The sequence below is a fragment of the Morus notabilis genome, unplaced genomic scaffold (assembly GCF_000414095.1).
Source record: "Morus notabilis unplaced genomic scaffold, ASM41409v2 Scaffold67, whole genome shotgun sequence".
Classification (NCBI taxonomy): Eukaryota; Viridiplantae; Streptophyta; class Magnoliopsida; order Rosales; family Moraceae; genus Morus; species Morus notabilis.
In genome coordinates, this window is record NW_010360010.1 from 1 (window position 1) to 15,547 (window position 15,547).

General features: G+C 40.6%; 1 protein-coding gene across 1 annotated transcript in view; it reads right to left on the reverse strand.

Annotated features, from left to right (window-relative positions):
- Positions 1–3,177: 3,177 nt before the first annotated feature.
- The window catches only part of LOC21402826 (7-hydroxymethyl chlorophyll a reductase, chloroplastic), a 12,696-nt gene continuing 326 nt past the window's right edge, over positions 3,178–15,547 (reverse strand). The window contains exons 2-19 of the mRNA XM_024163995.1: positions 15,292–15,388; positions 15,059–15,143; positions 14,716–14,827; positions 11,944–12,028; positions 11,813–11,854; positions 11,554–11,632; positions 11,336–11,387; positions 11,178–11,240; positions 10,692–10,789; positions 10,501–10,536; positions 10,362–10,423; positions 10,084–10,111; positions 9,883–9,962; positions 9,721–9,790; positions 9,573–9,630; positions 3,664–3,728; positions 3,481–3,575; positions 3,178–3,396 (exon numbers count right to left, since the gene is read on the reverse strand). Coding sequence (XP_024019763.1) covers positions 3,306–3,396; positions 3,481–3,575; positions 3,664–3,728; positions 9,573–9,630; positions 9,721–9,790; positions 9,883–9,962; positions 10,084–10,111; positions 10,362–10,423; positions 10,501–10,536; positions 10,692–10,789; positions 11,178–11,240; positions 11,336–11,387; positions 11,554–11,632; positions 11,813–11,854; positions 11,944–12,028; positions 14,716–14,827; positions 15,059–15,143; positions 15,292–15,388 — 1,298 coding nt within the window. The 3' untranslated portion in view covers positions 3,178–3,305. The remainder of the gene's footprint in view (positions 3,397–3,480; positions 3,576–3,663; positions 3,729–9,572; positions 9,631–9,720; positions 9,791–9,882; positions 9,963–10,083; positions 10,112–10,361; positions 10,424–10,500; positions 10,537–10,691; positions 10,790–11,177; positions 11,241–11,335; positions 11,388–11,553; positions 11,633–11,812; positions 11,855–11,943; positions 12,029–14,715; positions 14,828–15,058; positions 15,144–15,291; positions 15,389–15,547) is intronic.

Below are 15,547 nucleotides of genomic sequence, written 5' to 3' on the forward strand. Positions count from 1 at the left end.
TTATTTTATTATATTATTTATTTATATATTTAATCTAAATAAATCAATCTTTTAATTAAATTCACTTTTTAAGATCTACAACCACAAATTGTGAACTTATATCATACTGTCATTGATTATTGATTTATTTAGCAATTTAGGTTTGAAAATGAGGTACTCAAACTAAAACCATAAATTTATAAATAGAAATTTTTAGGGGGATAATATAAGGGAAAAAATGTAAAATAAAAATTTAATTGGGGTAGTATCAAAGGGCCACCTTAGGCTGGGGGCGAACTTAGGCCAGTGAGGGCGGTCGCCCCCACTCAGCCTAAGGTGGCTCCACCGCTGTGTATGGCGAACTTTTTTTATCGCATCATACAAGTAATTTATTATTTGAGTTGGATTTGTCAAATCTAAAATATTAATGATAATAAAAATCATTTTGAGTGGTTTAAATTTGAGCTACTTTTATCACGTAAGATTTAACAATAAAGCAATTTCAACAATAACTGTCCTCATGTTTTTTAAAATATGATCAAACATGTAAAAAAGCGTTACACAACGTCTAGAAAAACGTTGCACGGTAGGGGCATCTTTTATTTAATATTGTGTTATTTGTAGGGAGTAGGAGCAAAGATTGACTGCTAAGAAGTTTCAGCCTACAAAATGAATACCTCAACTGCTCTTTTGTCAAGGTTTTCTTTATGGCTCTCATTTGAGAGCTTGAAACTTCCATCTTAAAAGAGACATCACTATTCCCAAGAAAAGAAAAACCACATGGGGTGGCTTCCTTTGTTGTTCCTCACACCAAAAGAGCCCATTCCTTGGTGTTCTGAGGTTACTAGTTTGTGTGTGTGTGTGTTACTGTTGTATTATTCGAACCTTATGTCCTCTCCTCTTCTGTGTTATGGAGCGAAATTGGGAAAACTCAAGCCAAATCCATGATTAAGGGGATATTTTTCGAAAATTTGAGAGAAAACACAATTTTGATTTAAACATCTTAAGAATCAAAGGTAACCATTAGAATAGTCGTGAGTATTTATAACCGAGTCATAAAACGATACGAAAATAGGTACTAAGGTTTTATGATACACTAAAAAAATAATGAAAAATCAATAATAAAAACATACGTAAATTGATGATCGACAAACTAAGACAAATGATAACACAAGTATAGAAATTACGACTAGTATACTAAAATCTCCTACATCAAAAGTACATAATCGAGGCCAGATAAATTGAAGGAAAGAGCTTTTCAGCATGGATTACGTTCTCTAATATTCTTTTTATAGTAAGAGATTATAACTTAGAGTCGTTTGAAAGATTTAAAATCTCTCACCCTTCCTTTCATTTTAGTTTTCGCTTCTACTAAACAAAATCTTAAATGTGCATGTGATTGACGTCAAGGTGGGTATCTAAAAGGTGAATCGGTCGATTTCTTTGGTGCGTGTATGCATATTATATGTATATCAGTATACGTATATGTATGCACATATGCATGCATTCGTGTGAGACTACTATTTAGTCTAACAATATGGTTATAAGAGACTTAAACGCAACGATGAAAATGCTTGCAAAACGTGCTTATTTTTTCCCCCTTAAAACGTCAAATGCTTTTGTGAATTTGAGTGCATTTTTAAGAAAGTAAACTTCGTTGGTTATTTCACTCTTTTTTTTTTTTTCTTTTTTTTCCATTTCAGAACGTGAAAACTTTTTAATATCAACTTAAATAGTGAATTGTATTTAGAAATTTTTTCTATGAATAGATTACTTTCAAGGACTTTGATGAGATGGTTTTATACTTATAATCTGGTTACCTCTATCCTAGTATTTTGTTAAATTTTTAGGTGTTTTTAAGTGTTTCACTTAGTTTTTAGTTCATTTTGTAGGATAGTGAAAGTTGGAGTTTACGGGCTGCTTTCGGAGCATTTTTAGAGCAAAATAAGACGTGAGGTGCGGCGGCCCTTATGAAGAGCACTAAGACACTTAAAAGAGGTAAAAATAAAATATACAGTATAAAAACCTTAGCACAGAGCGCCTATATGCTAAACAAGTAACGTTACGGCCCTAACGAAATGATTATCACAAAGTTATGATTAGCGCCGCGGCATTACCCAAAAATTTTCAATTTTGCCCCTGCGACTCCAAAACTATAAATATGAATTTTTAGAGCATTTTAAGGGATCTTTCCATTAGGGAGTTGAACTAGGAATATAGTACGATGAAAGAGATGATAGTTCAACTGGAAACGGATCCGGCTGTAATTTCAAGAACCAGTTTTCTTCTTTTTCTCTTTTCTCATGTTCAAGACATTTAATAGCATTAAATATTACTCTGTATTTTAATGCTTGTGATTGTTTGGCTAACTTTTACATGATCCGGTATTTTTTTAGAGTCTAAGGAGTAATATTTGAATGTGACCTCGATTTAAATGCCATGAGAATGTCATAGGATAGAGATATCCACTAGACTTGTGCAGTGCTATGATAACCTGTTCTTAATGAGTTTTAGCATGTTTAGAATCTTCGTAGAGGTGTAGGGTTTGCTTGTTGAGATATTATTATTGTTGCTTGAGAAAGATTAATAACTAATTTAAAAAAATTCATTATCAGAATAGGAATAAATATTAATTAATTGAAATCGGAGATTTGAGTATGATTGATCTTGGTGAAATCAGAAACACTAAAGCTTTTAGTTATTGATTTTCTTCCATTGTTATTTGCGATAAATTTTATTTTAATTGTTTTGTTTAATTTAAAACTCCTAGCAATTAAATGTACATATGCTATTTTGGTTTTAAATTTGACACCAAGTATAGAATATACTTCTAAATAATTGATCTAACGGATTCAACTGGCGCGCGCCTAACAACTAGACTAGCTATGCTATGCCGTTATGCTATTCCATGCGCTAGAAATAATTAAAGGCTTCTTCGTGTTTTAAAACTTGCATCAATATTTATTACTTAAATGTTAGGAGTCCCACATTGGAAAGGAACCAACCTTTCAACCCACTATGGAAGAATATTTATGTGTCTTTTACTAAATAAAGTAGTCGGTCTAAAATGATGCATAGAGAAACAATTGTATTTAAACAAGATATAAATTCATCCATTAGATCAGTTCTGATGCATTTTGAAACAATTGTATTTAAACAAGATCTAAATTCATCCATTATATCAGTTCTAAACTAAGTTGGGAAACCATTAATAAAAATATCTATATTCAATTCACATCAAGTAATCATGAGAGTCAGATAAAAAGACCAAAACAGGAGAGAGAAAAAACAAAAGAAGCGTATACAAACATTAAGAACTATCAATGTTACTTATTGGAAAGCATTTGATTGATTTCACCATTCTGGTTGTACGTATCTACTATCTTCCTAGCATATGAAGGAATGTGTTTATCCGCTCTGCAATATGAATTTGTAATGCAAAATATAAGGACGAGAAAGAAAAACCTTAGAATCCCAGCCACACTTGTCAGAATAATATACCTCTCTTTGCCCCAAATGCGATTTACATGCAAATGATTTCGGATGGTGTGGTAATCAAGCGAATACCGAGCAAATTCTAGACCCTTTGGGCCAATCTACATAAGACAAGCCAAATCAAAATGAACATGATCACTTATAGTTACTTTTTTCACTATTAATATAACATTTGAGATCTTCAATTACCAAGTTTAGAAGAAAAGCTAACAAGTTCCCAACAAACTTAGGAGCAGGCTGAGATGGTCCTTTACCTGAGAAAGATGCCAAGAACAAAGTGTCATAGACAACATGAAGTAACATATAACTCTCTTATACATATAATAGCATTTTGCACACAACCTAATATTCCGTAATATTGATAATTATGTTATAAACGGCACATGTTGATTAACTATTTATTGTATGCTAAAACATAATTTGTTTGACATGCTAAACTAACTTTTTTCTTTGATAAAATAAGTCCGGGAAGGGGGCAGCCAGCGTTAGCATATGCCCCTTGAGTGTTACCAAAGGGGATCCTCATCTAATAAGAATATTCGTTGATGGCCGTATAGGAGGGCCCTACCCCTCAAATGAGGAGGGCGTCACCCCAGACTCACCAAATATGCTAATAATAAGGGTACATGAGGTGGTTCTAGGCAGCCTAAATCGAGTACTAGGTTGGCATGAAACAAGCATTCACATATTACACCAATGGAGTAACCTAGCACTCGAACCCATGACCACAACCCCATCATAGCATTCCATTATGGCTAGGCCACCACACTCGGTGACATGTCAGTGGGCTGGGTTTACATATGTTAGGGGTGTTTTCTGTACAGGGGTACTAGTGTCTTTCCGTTGTGGTTAATAAAAGAGGGGTCAGGCTGGTGGTGTGTGGCAAGTCGTTTTTGGGTGAGTGAAAGAAAGGGGAGAGAGCTGGACCTCTCGAATGTCCATGCGAGTCTGTATCGGTGCTTGGGAAAAACCAGTATCAATACAAATTATTTTCACTCTATTTTTCTCTTGATTTCTCGTTGTTTTCTGTTTGTTTTCGTTCTTCGTAGCTTGAGCTTACCATTTTGGTATCAGAGCATCTCGATCTGGGAATGGTGAACAACAAGAAACCAGGAGGCAGGGCTGAGGTCGAAGGGGCAGGTCAAGGCAAATCATAGCCGGAGACAGTGGATACATGGATCTCGGCAGTGGAGGAGCAGATTGAGCAGGTTCAAGGGGGATTGCTGAAGCTGGATATGGTAGAGAGGAGCTTGGCGTTGGTATTGGAGAAGATCACGGGCCTTGAACGTTTGGAGCAGGTTCTCCAGAAGATGGAGGAATCGGTACGGGTGGATTCCCCACCGGTGGACAAGGGGAAGGCAAAGGAGTAAGATCTACTGATGGATCTGGGTCCAACGGCTGTAAAGGGGGGTATATCGGAACCCACTCCACCTTCGGGGTCAACGGCATCGTTTAGGAGAGGGGAAAGTCCGGAAGGGGGTTCAAGTGGCGGTCACGAGGGGATTCTGAAAGGGGATTGTCCGTCTCATCGCCTGGAGATGCCGGTCTTCGAGGGTGTGACTCCGGATGGGTCTATCGGATAGAACACTATTTCACCCTTAATCGTTTGACCGAAGAGGAGAAGTTGACCGCAACGGCGATCGCCTTGGACGGGGAGGCGCTAGCCTGGTTCCAGTGGGAGGAAGGACGTCGACCCATGAGAAGCTGGTCTGAAATGAAGTCGAATCTACTGGATCGTTTCTGGGTGACTCAGGAGGGGTCGAGTTGTGAAAAGTTTCTAGCCCTGCGTCAGGAGGGGTCGGTCCGGGAATTTTGGTGCCTATTTGAGGTCCTAGCAGCGCCTCTTACGGGGGTAGCGGAGCAAGTATTGGAGAGCACGTTTATCAACGGCCTCAAACCGGAAATACGCGCAGAGGTGAGAATGATGCGACCCAGCGGATTAGCGAAAATTATGGAGTTAGCTCTGCGGGTGGAGGACCGAAACTTGATGTTACGTCCGGCGAGGGTGATGGGAAATCCAAGCACTACACGTCACCCAACACTGACCTATGGCCAAAGCATGTATGCACAACTCCCTTCAATCCCAAGGCCTGTCCACGGTCAGGTAAGACCCCCGGGGCCAAAACCCACTCTTCCATTCGAACGTTTAACTGATTCTGAACTTCAACAAAAGAAAGAAAAAGGACTCTGTTTCTGTTGTGATGAAAAATATTCCGATCGGGCATCGATGTAAGAACAAGGAGTTGCATGTCCTAGTAGTTAACAATGAGGTTGAGCGGCCTGATGGGGGAGGAGGGAAATGGCACTGAGGAAGCCCCCAAGGAACCAGTAATTGAAGAGATGGTGGAGCTCTCAATCAACTGTGGTGGGGTTAACAAGCCCAAAGACTATGAAGGTGAAGGGCCGAATTGCACAGCAGGAAGTCGCGGTGATGATTGATTGTGGGGCCACCCACAACTTTATTTCCACCGATCTCGTGGAGAGATTGGCCATCCCACAAGTGCCGACCAATGGGTATGGAGTGTTGATGGGGACGGGATTAACTGTTAAAGGTGAGGGCCTATGTAAGGGAGTGGTCTTGAAGTTGCAAAACATAGAGGTTATGGAGGATTTCCTTCCCCTCGAACTTGGGAGTGCCGACGTCATATTGGGAATGAAGTGGCTTGAGATGTTGGGGGGTATGCAAGTGAATTGGAAGACGCTTACTATGAGATTTAAGATGGGCGGCGTGGCAGTAACACTACAACGGGACCCGAGCCTTTGCAATTCCTTAGTTTCCTTGAAGGCAATGATGAAAGCCATCCGTGAGGAAGGTTCAGGGGTGCTGTTGGAGTTCGATAGTTTAGAAGTAGCTGCGGTAGGGAGCTTGAACCCAGTGCCGACACCATTGGAGGACTACTGCGGCAGTATGATCGGGTATTCGAGTGGCCAACAGAGTTGCCATCCCGACGAGCTCGGGATCACGCGATCACGTTGCAGCCGGGCACGGCTCTGGTGAATGTTCTCCCATACCGCTATCCACATGTTCAAAAGGGGGAGATCGAAAGGCTGGTAAAGGAGATGTTGGCAGTAGGGATTATACAACCGAGCACAAGCCCCTATTCAAGCCCGGTCTTGTTAGTCAAGAAGAAAGACGGTAGTTGGCGTTTCTGTGTGGACTACCGGGCCTTGAACAAGGTAACGGTGCCGGATAAGTTTCCCATTCCGGTCATCGACGAGTTGCTCGATGAATTACACGGGGCGCAGATCTTCTCCAAGCTTGATCTGAAGTCCGGGTACCACCAAATACGGGTGAGGGGGGAGGATGTGCCCAAAATGGCGTTTCGAACCCATGAGGGGCACTACGAATTCCTGGTAATGCCATTTGGGCTTACAAATTCCCCGGCGACTTTCCAGGCCCTTATGAATGACATCTTCCGCGATTGTTTACGCCGGTTCGTTCTTGTATTTTTTTACGACATTTTGGTGTACAGCCGTACGTGGGAGGAGCACCATGCTCACTTGGCAAGAGTTTTGGGGATTTTGGCATCCCACCAACTCTATGCTAACAAAAAGAAGTGTCAATTCGGGAATAGGCAGGTGGAGTACCTGGGCATCATCTCAGGTGAAGGAGTCATGGCAGACAAGGCCAAGGTTAAGGCTATGCTACGCTGGCCGGTTCCGCGAACGCTACGCGATACGTGGTTTTTAGGGTTGACGGGATACTACCGTCACTTTGTTAAAGGATATGGGGAGTTGGTTTGGCCCTTGACAGCCCAGCTGAAGAAGGATAGTTTTCATTGGGACGAGGAGGCTGATGTGGCCTTTACTAAGCTCAAAGAGGCCATGACCAGTGTACCAGTGCTTGCCTTGCCGGATTTTTCCAAGCCGTTTGTACTGGAGACGGATGCGTCGGGCCATGGATTGGGAGCGGTTCTCATGCAAGACCAACGTCTCATCGCTTACTACAACCACGTTCTCACAACAAGCACACAGTTGAAATCAGTTTACGAACGGGAGCTCATGGCAATTGTATTCGCAGTTCAAAAGTGGCGGCATTATCTTTTGGGGCGTCGCTTTATAGTGCGTACGGACCAACGTAGCCTGAAATTCCTTTTAGAACAGCGCATGATGAGTGAGGAGCACCAAAAATGGTTGGTTAAATTGAGGGGCTTTGATTTTGAAATCCAGTACAAGCCCGGGTTGGAAAACAAAGCCGCTGATGCTTTATCCCGCATGGATTCCACCGCTGCCTTGTTGGCCATGACGCTGCCCCGTGTCGTGCAGTTGGAGGATGTTGATGCTCAGGTCCTCGCCGATGAACGGCTGCGGGCTATCGTGGTAGACTTACAGCAAAACCCCATGGCGCGGCCTGGTTACTCCCTGGTGCAAGGCCGCTTGCTGTACAAGGGCCGCCTAGTGTTGCCTACTAGCTCACCACTCATCGGCTTGCTTTCGAAGGAGTACCATGATAATGGCATGGGGGGTCATTCGGGGGTGCTGAAGACACTCAAACGGATTGCTTCGTTGTATTGGGAGGGAGTGAAGGGGGATGTTCATCGCTATGTTGCCAATTGTTTAGTGTGCCAGCAGTACAAGACATCGACATTGGCGCCGGGTGGACTATTGCAACCATTACCCATTCCAGAGATGATTTGGGAGGATCTCTCAATGGACTTCATCGAGTCCCTACCGAAATCTGAGGGTGCGGACACGATCTTGGTGGTGGTGGACCGATTGAGCAAATACGCCCATTTCATTAGCCTCAAACACCCCTTCACGGCTCCAACAGTAGCCAATGCGTTCATCCGCGACGTGGTCCGCCTTCATGGGGTGCCTAAGTCAATTGTCTCAGACCGCAACAAGGTATTCATGAGCCATTTTTGGAGGGAGTTATTCAAATTACAGGGTACTGCTTTAAAGCATAGCACGGCTTATCACCCGCAGACCAACGGGCAAACGGAGGTCGTAAATAGGTGTTTGGAGACGTACTTGCCTTGCTTCGCAATGGACAAGCCTAAGTAGTGGGCTCGATGGTTGGCCTGGGCTGAGTATTGTTACAATACGGCTTACCACACGTCCATTGCTACCACTCCTTTCCGTGTGGTTTATGGGAGTGATCCTCCCTCCCTACTTCGCTACTTGCCAGGTTCTACGGCTAGCCCGGCTGTTGAGCTGCAATTGAAGGATTGGGATGATATGTTGGCCGAGTTGAAGCGTCATTTGGAGCGCACACAGCAGCGGATGAAGTCTCGCGCTGATGTTCACCGACGCGACGTCCACTTTGAGGTCGACGGTATGGTGTTTCTTAAGCTTCATCCCTATCGGCGTCGCACGTTGGCTTCCCGCCCGTTTGAGAAGCTGGCTCTGTGCTACTATGGCCCCTACCATATTTTGGCTCGCATCGGTGCCGTGGCCTATAAGCTGCACCTTCCTGATCAGGCCGTCATCCATCCGGTTTTCCATGTCTCGCAGTTGAAGCCTGCCTTGCTCGCTTCAGTGCCAGCCTCTCCACTTCCCCCACAGCTTGCTAATGACTTGGAACTCATGGTGGAACCAGATGAAGTTCTTAGGTTGCGCCAGGGCCCTGCTGCTGGGGGCGTGCAGCTCGAGTTGTTGATTAAATGGAAGGGGCTGCCCTCGTTCGAGGCCACTTGGGAGCCCTATGCAGTGGTGCAACAATAATTCCCTTCATTTCACCTTGAGGACAAGGTGACTCTGTGGGCAGCATGTGTGCTAGGTGCTGGGTGACGTGTCAGTGGGCTGGGTTTACATATGTTAGGGGTGTTTTCTATACAGGGGTACTAGTGTCTTTCCGTTGTGGTTAATAAAAGAGGGGTCAGGCTGGTGGTGTGTGGCAAGTCGTTTTTGGGTGAGTGACAGAAAGGGGAGAGAGCTAGACCTCTCGAATGTCCATGCGAGTCTGTATCGGTGCTTGGGAAAAACCAGTATCAATACAAATTGTTTTCACTCTATTTTTCTCTTGATTTCTCACTGTTTTCTGTTTGTTTTCGTTCTTCTTAGCTTGAGCTTACCACATGCCAAACTAACGGATGATCACGGTATAAAGCTAAAGTGAAGATAATTCCCACAATCATTTAGAAAAGGTACTAACATACCCAGTTTAGCATTATCATCTGCCTTGACAGTCTCCATGACAAAAGGCTGGCGCTGACCCTGAAATGAATTATGCCCTTGAATTAAAATATAGTTAATGTGGAAAAGAAATGTACCAAAAAATGGATAGAATTAACTTAAGGATCTTACACTAGTAATTGTTGGTGTAATCTCCAAATACTTCTCAACCAGACTGAGCATTTCTCTTCCACGTTTGTTTCTGATGTTTGGATAGTAAGTTTATCATAAAATAGCAAAAGAGTATTTAAAGGGTAAAAAACACAAAAAGAGGAGAGAAAAAATATATATTACCTTACTGTAACATACTGGGGATGTTGTGGCATGCTGATTCCAGAATACTTTGGCACGCCCATATAACCAACTACCAGATCCTGAAGAATATTAGACATGAAAGAAATATTTATTTAGCATGATGTAAATCAACAATAACCATGCTAAATAATTTTAACCAGAAAAATAATATTAAGATATATAATAAAAGATGAAACTCACTGCTAAAGCATTTGTGTAGTCAAAACAGCTGTAGGGACAACAAAAGTTGAAACTGATTATGACAATATTTTCTCAGAAAAAATGATTAAGACAATAGATAAGACTATAAACAAGTGAGCAACTGTTCCTGAGGTAGCGAACCAAAAATTTAATCTCTCAATTTACATCATTTTTTTCATCTAAGATAAGTTGTAGAAAATACTCTTCATCTGATTGGTAAATATTAAGGTCTAAAGGCTTCTAGAATTATAATTATAAGATAAAGGAGGAGGAATTACCTATAGCAAGATGGGGCAATGACATCAACCAAGTCATTTGCGGGTAGGCAGAAATAAGGAACCTGTTTTTGTTAAAATTGGAAATTGGATGAAGCAACTATAATGGGAGACTCGAGACCGAAATAGAAAGTACTGTTACCTCTTCGATATGACCATCCAAATGCTTCAGATGCACCTATTAAAACACAAGAAGAGCATATCTTTAAAGGAACATTAGAGAATTAACATCTACCTTCTTGTAATTTCTTCTAATTATTCCTTACATTGTTTTACCAAGCTAAAGCAGTTTCCCCAATCGGAAAATAGCAGAAAGGATATTTTAAAACAAACCTTGTAATCCTGCATAAATTCGTAATGCAAAACTGTTTCTGGTTCACTGCTTGCAGCCTTCAGAAACTTATCCAGCCCTTCTCGAGTGCCATTATCCACTGTTGGTCATGAAAGAATTTATCTCATTTAGTTTTAACTGTAACTAAAGAATTAAAAATCTGTTTAGTAGAAAATTTCAAATACAAAATGGTTGTAATGGTTGTAACACGAATTGGTTACCTTCTCGAATTTTTTTATGAATTGACGGCATGTCAATAAGATTCTTTTCTATTTTCACATCAAGATTAACACTATATGTCGTTTCATTGAGAAAAAAGTAAAATAGTTAAAAACAAGAAGAAACAACAATGCTAAAAATTCTTCTACATGCCATTAACAACTTCTGCAATAACTGTAAAAAGGATATTCCCATCTTGAAAAACATACTTGTCTTTTGAGCTTGAAAACAAGAAAACAGGAACAGATAGAACAGGAAATCTTAATTACCACAATTAGTTCCCAACACATACAGCTTTTCCAAATTTAAGTGTTGCTCCACGGATCTTAATGCTGCAGTTTAAGAAATTACTCTGCATTACAATGGTACAAGTCACAATAGAGAATAAAGAAACGTAAAAATTTAGAGACCGAAATACAAATGATACCTTGCACTTGGCAACCCACACCGCAGAAAAGAAGACGCTTAACAGCAGCAGCCTGGTTGACAGGAAATATGGTCACTCGACTCGCTAAATTTTGCAAGAAATATCACGAAAATAAAGTTTTGAAAAAAATCGAGTATAGTCGATACAAAAGGAAAAATGCTGAAATAGGAATTTCTACAACTTCTATTTACTGATAATGAAAAGAGAACATAAGACACCTCGACTAAGGCAAGCGTATTCAGATTAGGAGACAATGTTGGCTTAACACCTTTAGCAGCAAGAACTTCTTCTGGTGTCCTATGACAAAATGGGAGTAAATTATAAGGTATTTAAAGTGTATTCCATAAGGAATATAACGAAGAAGAAGGAAAAAAAAAAAAAAAAAAAAAAAAAAAAAAAAAAAAAAAATTTTAAAAATAAAAAAGAGGATAAAAAAAACTTAGAAATTTTAACATTAGAGATGAGGTTAATGCAAACCTTGCTAAGACAGGCCTTGGGGTGAACCTGTCATCTGGATCACTGTGACAATTAACATAACAAAAAAGACTTGTAAAACTCAGCAAAACTAGGTACATGTGTTTTTATTTACAGTAATTTTATGCCAGTACCTTTGTACACAAATAACAGCTTCTACCATGCCTGATTTCAGCATTTCCATAGCTATCGTCGTTACTATCCCTGTCCACTGAGCTCCTGCAATCATGGAATTTTTAAGCAGAATTATTTACAGATATATTTTGTAGGAAATATCCCCCAAAATCTTCAAGAAAATTACCTTTTTAGAAATCAAAATATGACATGGACTAATATTATTAACTTCATTATACTATGGTCTACAAGTTTCACCCAGAACAAGATGAATTTTATAAGAAGAGGGCCAACCCATTTCCCAGAAAATCATGACCATCCCTGTAATTTCATGTTAAAAGCCTCCCTTTTGACAAAAATTGGTCAAATTTAATATGCGAAAATATCATTTTTACAGACCTAAAAACACCTTAAGTTTGACTAATTTGGTCGACCTCATAGTTTAAATTTTCGTTTCGCACCTTAAGTTTGACCAAATTTTGTCATAAGAGAGGTTTTTGCATGAATTTAAAAACACAGGGGATGGGATGGCCATGGCATTTCTGAAATATAGGATGAAATGCTATGAAACTGAAAGGATTAGGTTAGTAATTAGTAATCAATATAATAATAATAATAGTGGTTTGTTGTTAGGGTTGGTTTGTTACGTTTGTTAAGCTAGTTAATAATAGTATATAAGGAATAGAAAGAGACTAAAGGCGGGAGATGATTACAGTAAATTAAGAAAATCTTTGGGAGAGCTAGCAGACCTCTCGAACGTCTGCTAATTTATCTTGTAATCTCTTTCAATTACTTCATCAATATAATTTTACTTTTCTATTCAATTCCTCAATTCAAGTTCGGTTCTTACCAAATTGGTATTAGAGCAGTACTTTGTTAGGCAAAAAAAAAATGACTGGAACGTGTGGACATTGGCAACGATTAGAAATGCCAATGTTCTTAGGAAAAGATCTGACTTCTTGGACTGTAAAAGTAGAAGAATATTGTCTGAATAATCGATTTTCGGAATGTGAAAAAGTCTGGTTTGCAGAGGAATTCATGGAAGGTGAGGCACTCGAGTGGTTTCAATGGGAGGACAGAAGGCGGTCATTTGCTTGTTGGAGTGCTTTTAAGATCAATTTGCAACTTCGTTTTAGAGCAATGCATGAGAGATTGCTCTCTGAGAAGAATGAGAAGGTTTGGCCACAGGACGTAATGATTTCAGATCTTCATGTTTCTGGCAGTGGGCCGACGCAACCAGTTCTGGAATCGCTGGAGGACGACAACAATTTGATCAATTTTTCACGATCTGGTGCGAAATCATTCAGATTTGAGACAATCGGCGGCAATTTGGTGGTGAAAATTGAGAACGCCCATACGATCATGGTTGGGGGTCGACAAGCCGACAAGATTGTGCTAGATCGGGGAATGTTTGCGCGAAACCCAGCGCGACTGAGGCTGGATTCGAAGATCCCGGTGGGACTTGGACCGATACGCGCGATTGCAACACGGAGGGGCCCAATTTTGGCCGGATTTGGACCGGGTCAGGTGATTCCTCCGAAATTGAGTGGGATCCCAACTGGATTTGGACCAGCTTACGCAATTCCATAGCTCGCAATGAGGGAAGGGGAGCTGGTCTGGGCGAAATCGCACCAGATCTCGAAGACCAACGGCGGAAGGGGCGATTTGACGGTGGGCTGTGGTCAGAGGGGGAGCGGCGGTCTCGCGTGGCGACGTTTGAGGCTGGGATCACAATTTCCGGCGCGGCTGAGGCTGGGCTTGGCGATTTGGCTGCGGTTTGGACTGGGACATATGATTCCGGCGATGTTGAGGCTGTTTCCAGCCGGTATAGTAGTGACCCACTCAATTCCGGTGATATTATGGTTAGGACATTGAAGTTTGGTTCAAAACCTGGGGTCGGTGGGGCTGAGTTTCGAAATTCCAGCCAAATGAGGGCTGGGTCACGTATTTCCGATGTGGGCAGGTCCGATTCTTGCGTGATTGGGTCTGCGCTGTGTAATTCCAACATTATTGGGCTTACTTCTGGCTCAATAGGGGTTGGGCCTAAAAATTTCAGCGAAAGTGGGACCAATTTAAACAAGATGTGTAATGGGTCCTCAAATTTTGGCCCAAATATGACTGGGTTTGGGAATTCCATCACTCCTAGGGCTGGGGATGGAGAAATTGCCTTCATTGGAGTAGGACTTGGACGCTTTGAAAATGGAAGATCTGATATTTCTGAGTTTGTAACTCCAAAACCCAAAATTTCTATGTTTTGTGGACTGAACAATGGCTCTAATGGGTTTTCTGCTCTCGATTACACTTCCGTGGCACCTTTTCCGCCTTGGTTTGTCACCCTTGAAGTTGGCTCTTCAAGGATTGCGATGCCCTTCAACATTCTGAAAGGTGGGCTTGCCGACATGGGAAGGAGATGTCGTCATTCTACTGCGGTCACTTGACCACACCTTGATGGCAAGGTGTCTTGGGGAGGGGAGTAATGATAGGATTATGTTAGTAATTAGTAATAAATATATTAAGTGTTTAGTGGTTTGTTATATTTGTTAAGTTAGTTAGTAGTAGTATATAAGGAATAGAAAGAGACTAAAGGCGAGGGATAGATTAGAGTAAATTGGGAAAATCTTTGGAAGAGCTAACAGACCTCTCGAACGTCTGCTAATCTATCTTGTAACCCTATAAATAATGAATGGTAATAGGGATAAGAACAATATTTCCAAATTCATATGACCAAAAACAAAACAAAACAAAAGACCAACTTAAAACTGGTAATCATATATTATATAATAAGAAAGAACCTTCTACAGGCTTAATTTTCCGAGCATACAGCAGCTTATCATGGACTCCAAAGTATACATCATCCAAGGAATTCACGTTCCTCCCTCTCCCATGAACAACGGGTTCCAAACTCTGAATGAGAAAACAAATTAGTAAATAGATTTTAACAGAGGAAAATAAGTTTGTTATATATTTAACAGTTGCACTTATGTATAAGCCTAAAGCAATAAGTTGTTCTGGAAAAAAAAAAAAATGACAACTAAAACTAGTTTAGCTTGTTAAAATAATTGGCTGGAAAGATCAAGGATCAAAATATTGGCACAAATATAGTTGTAATAAAAAGATTAAAGAACAAGAACTCACCTCAATTCTAGACATTCCATCACCTAAGAAAGCACAAGCATTCTTCACATGGGCAATGTAATACGTATCACACAACCCACAATGACTGCACCAAAAAATAAATAAATAAATAAATAAAAAATTCTAATAAATAAAAAAAATCTCAAGAAATGAAAAATGATTAACATGGGTATCATCAAAAAAAAATTTAAAAAGAAAATTATATAAAAAAAATTGTTACTAATTGTTGGAACCTGCAGTGGTCTTTAGCTGGGTAGGTGCCACCGGGAGGAATGGGCTTGGAGCGTTGCCTCCAGTCCTCCCTCAGCTTCACTGACTTCGTTTTCTCATCTGCAATTCCATTTCCACACAATTACTATATATATACATATATATACACACATACATACATATTGATACATATATGTGTATATATATATATATATGTATATATTTGTATATGTATATGTACCTACAAGACAAGGCTTGGAACAGGATAAGCGAACAGAG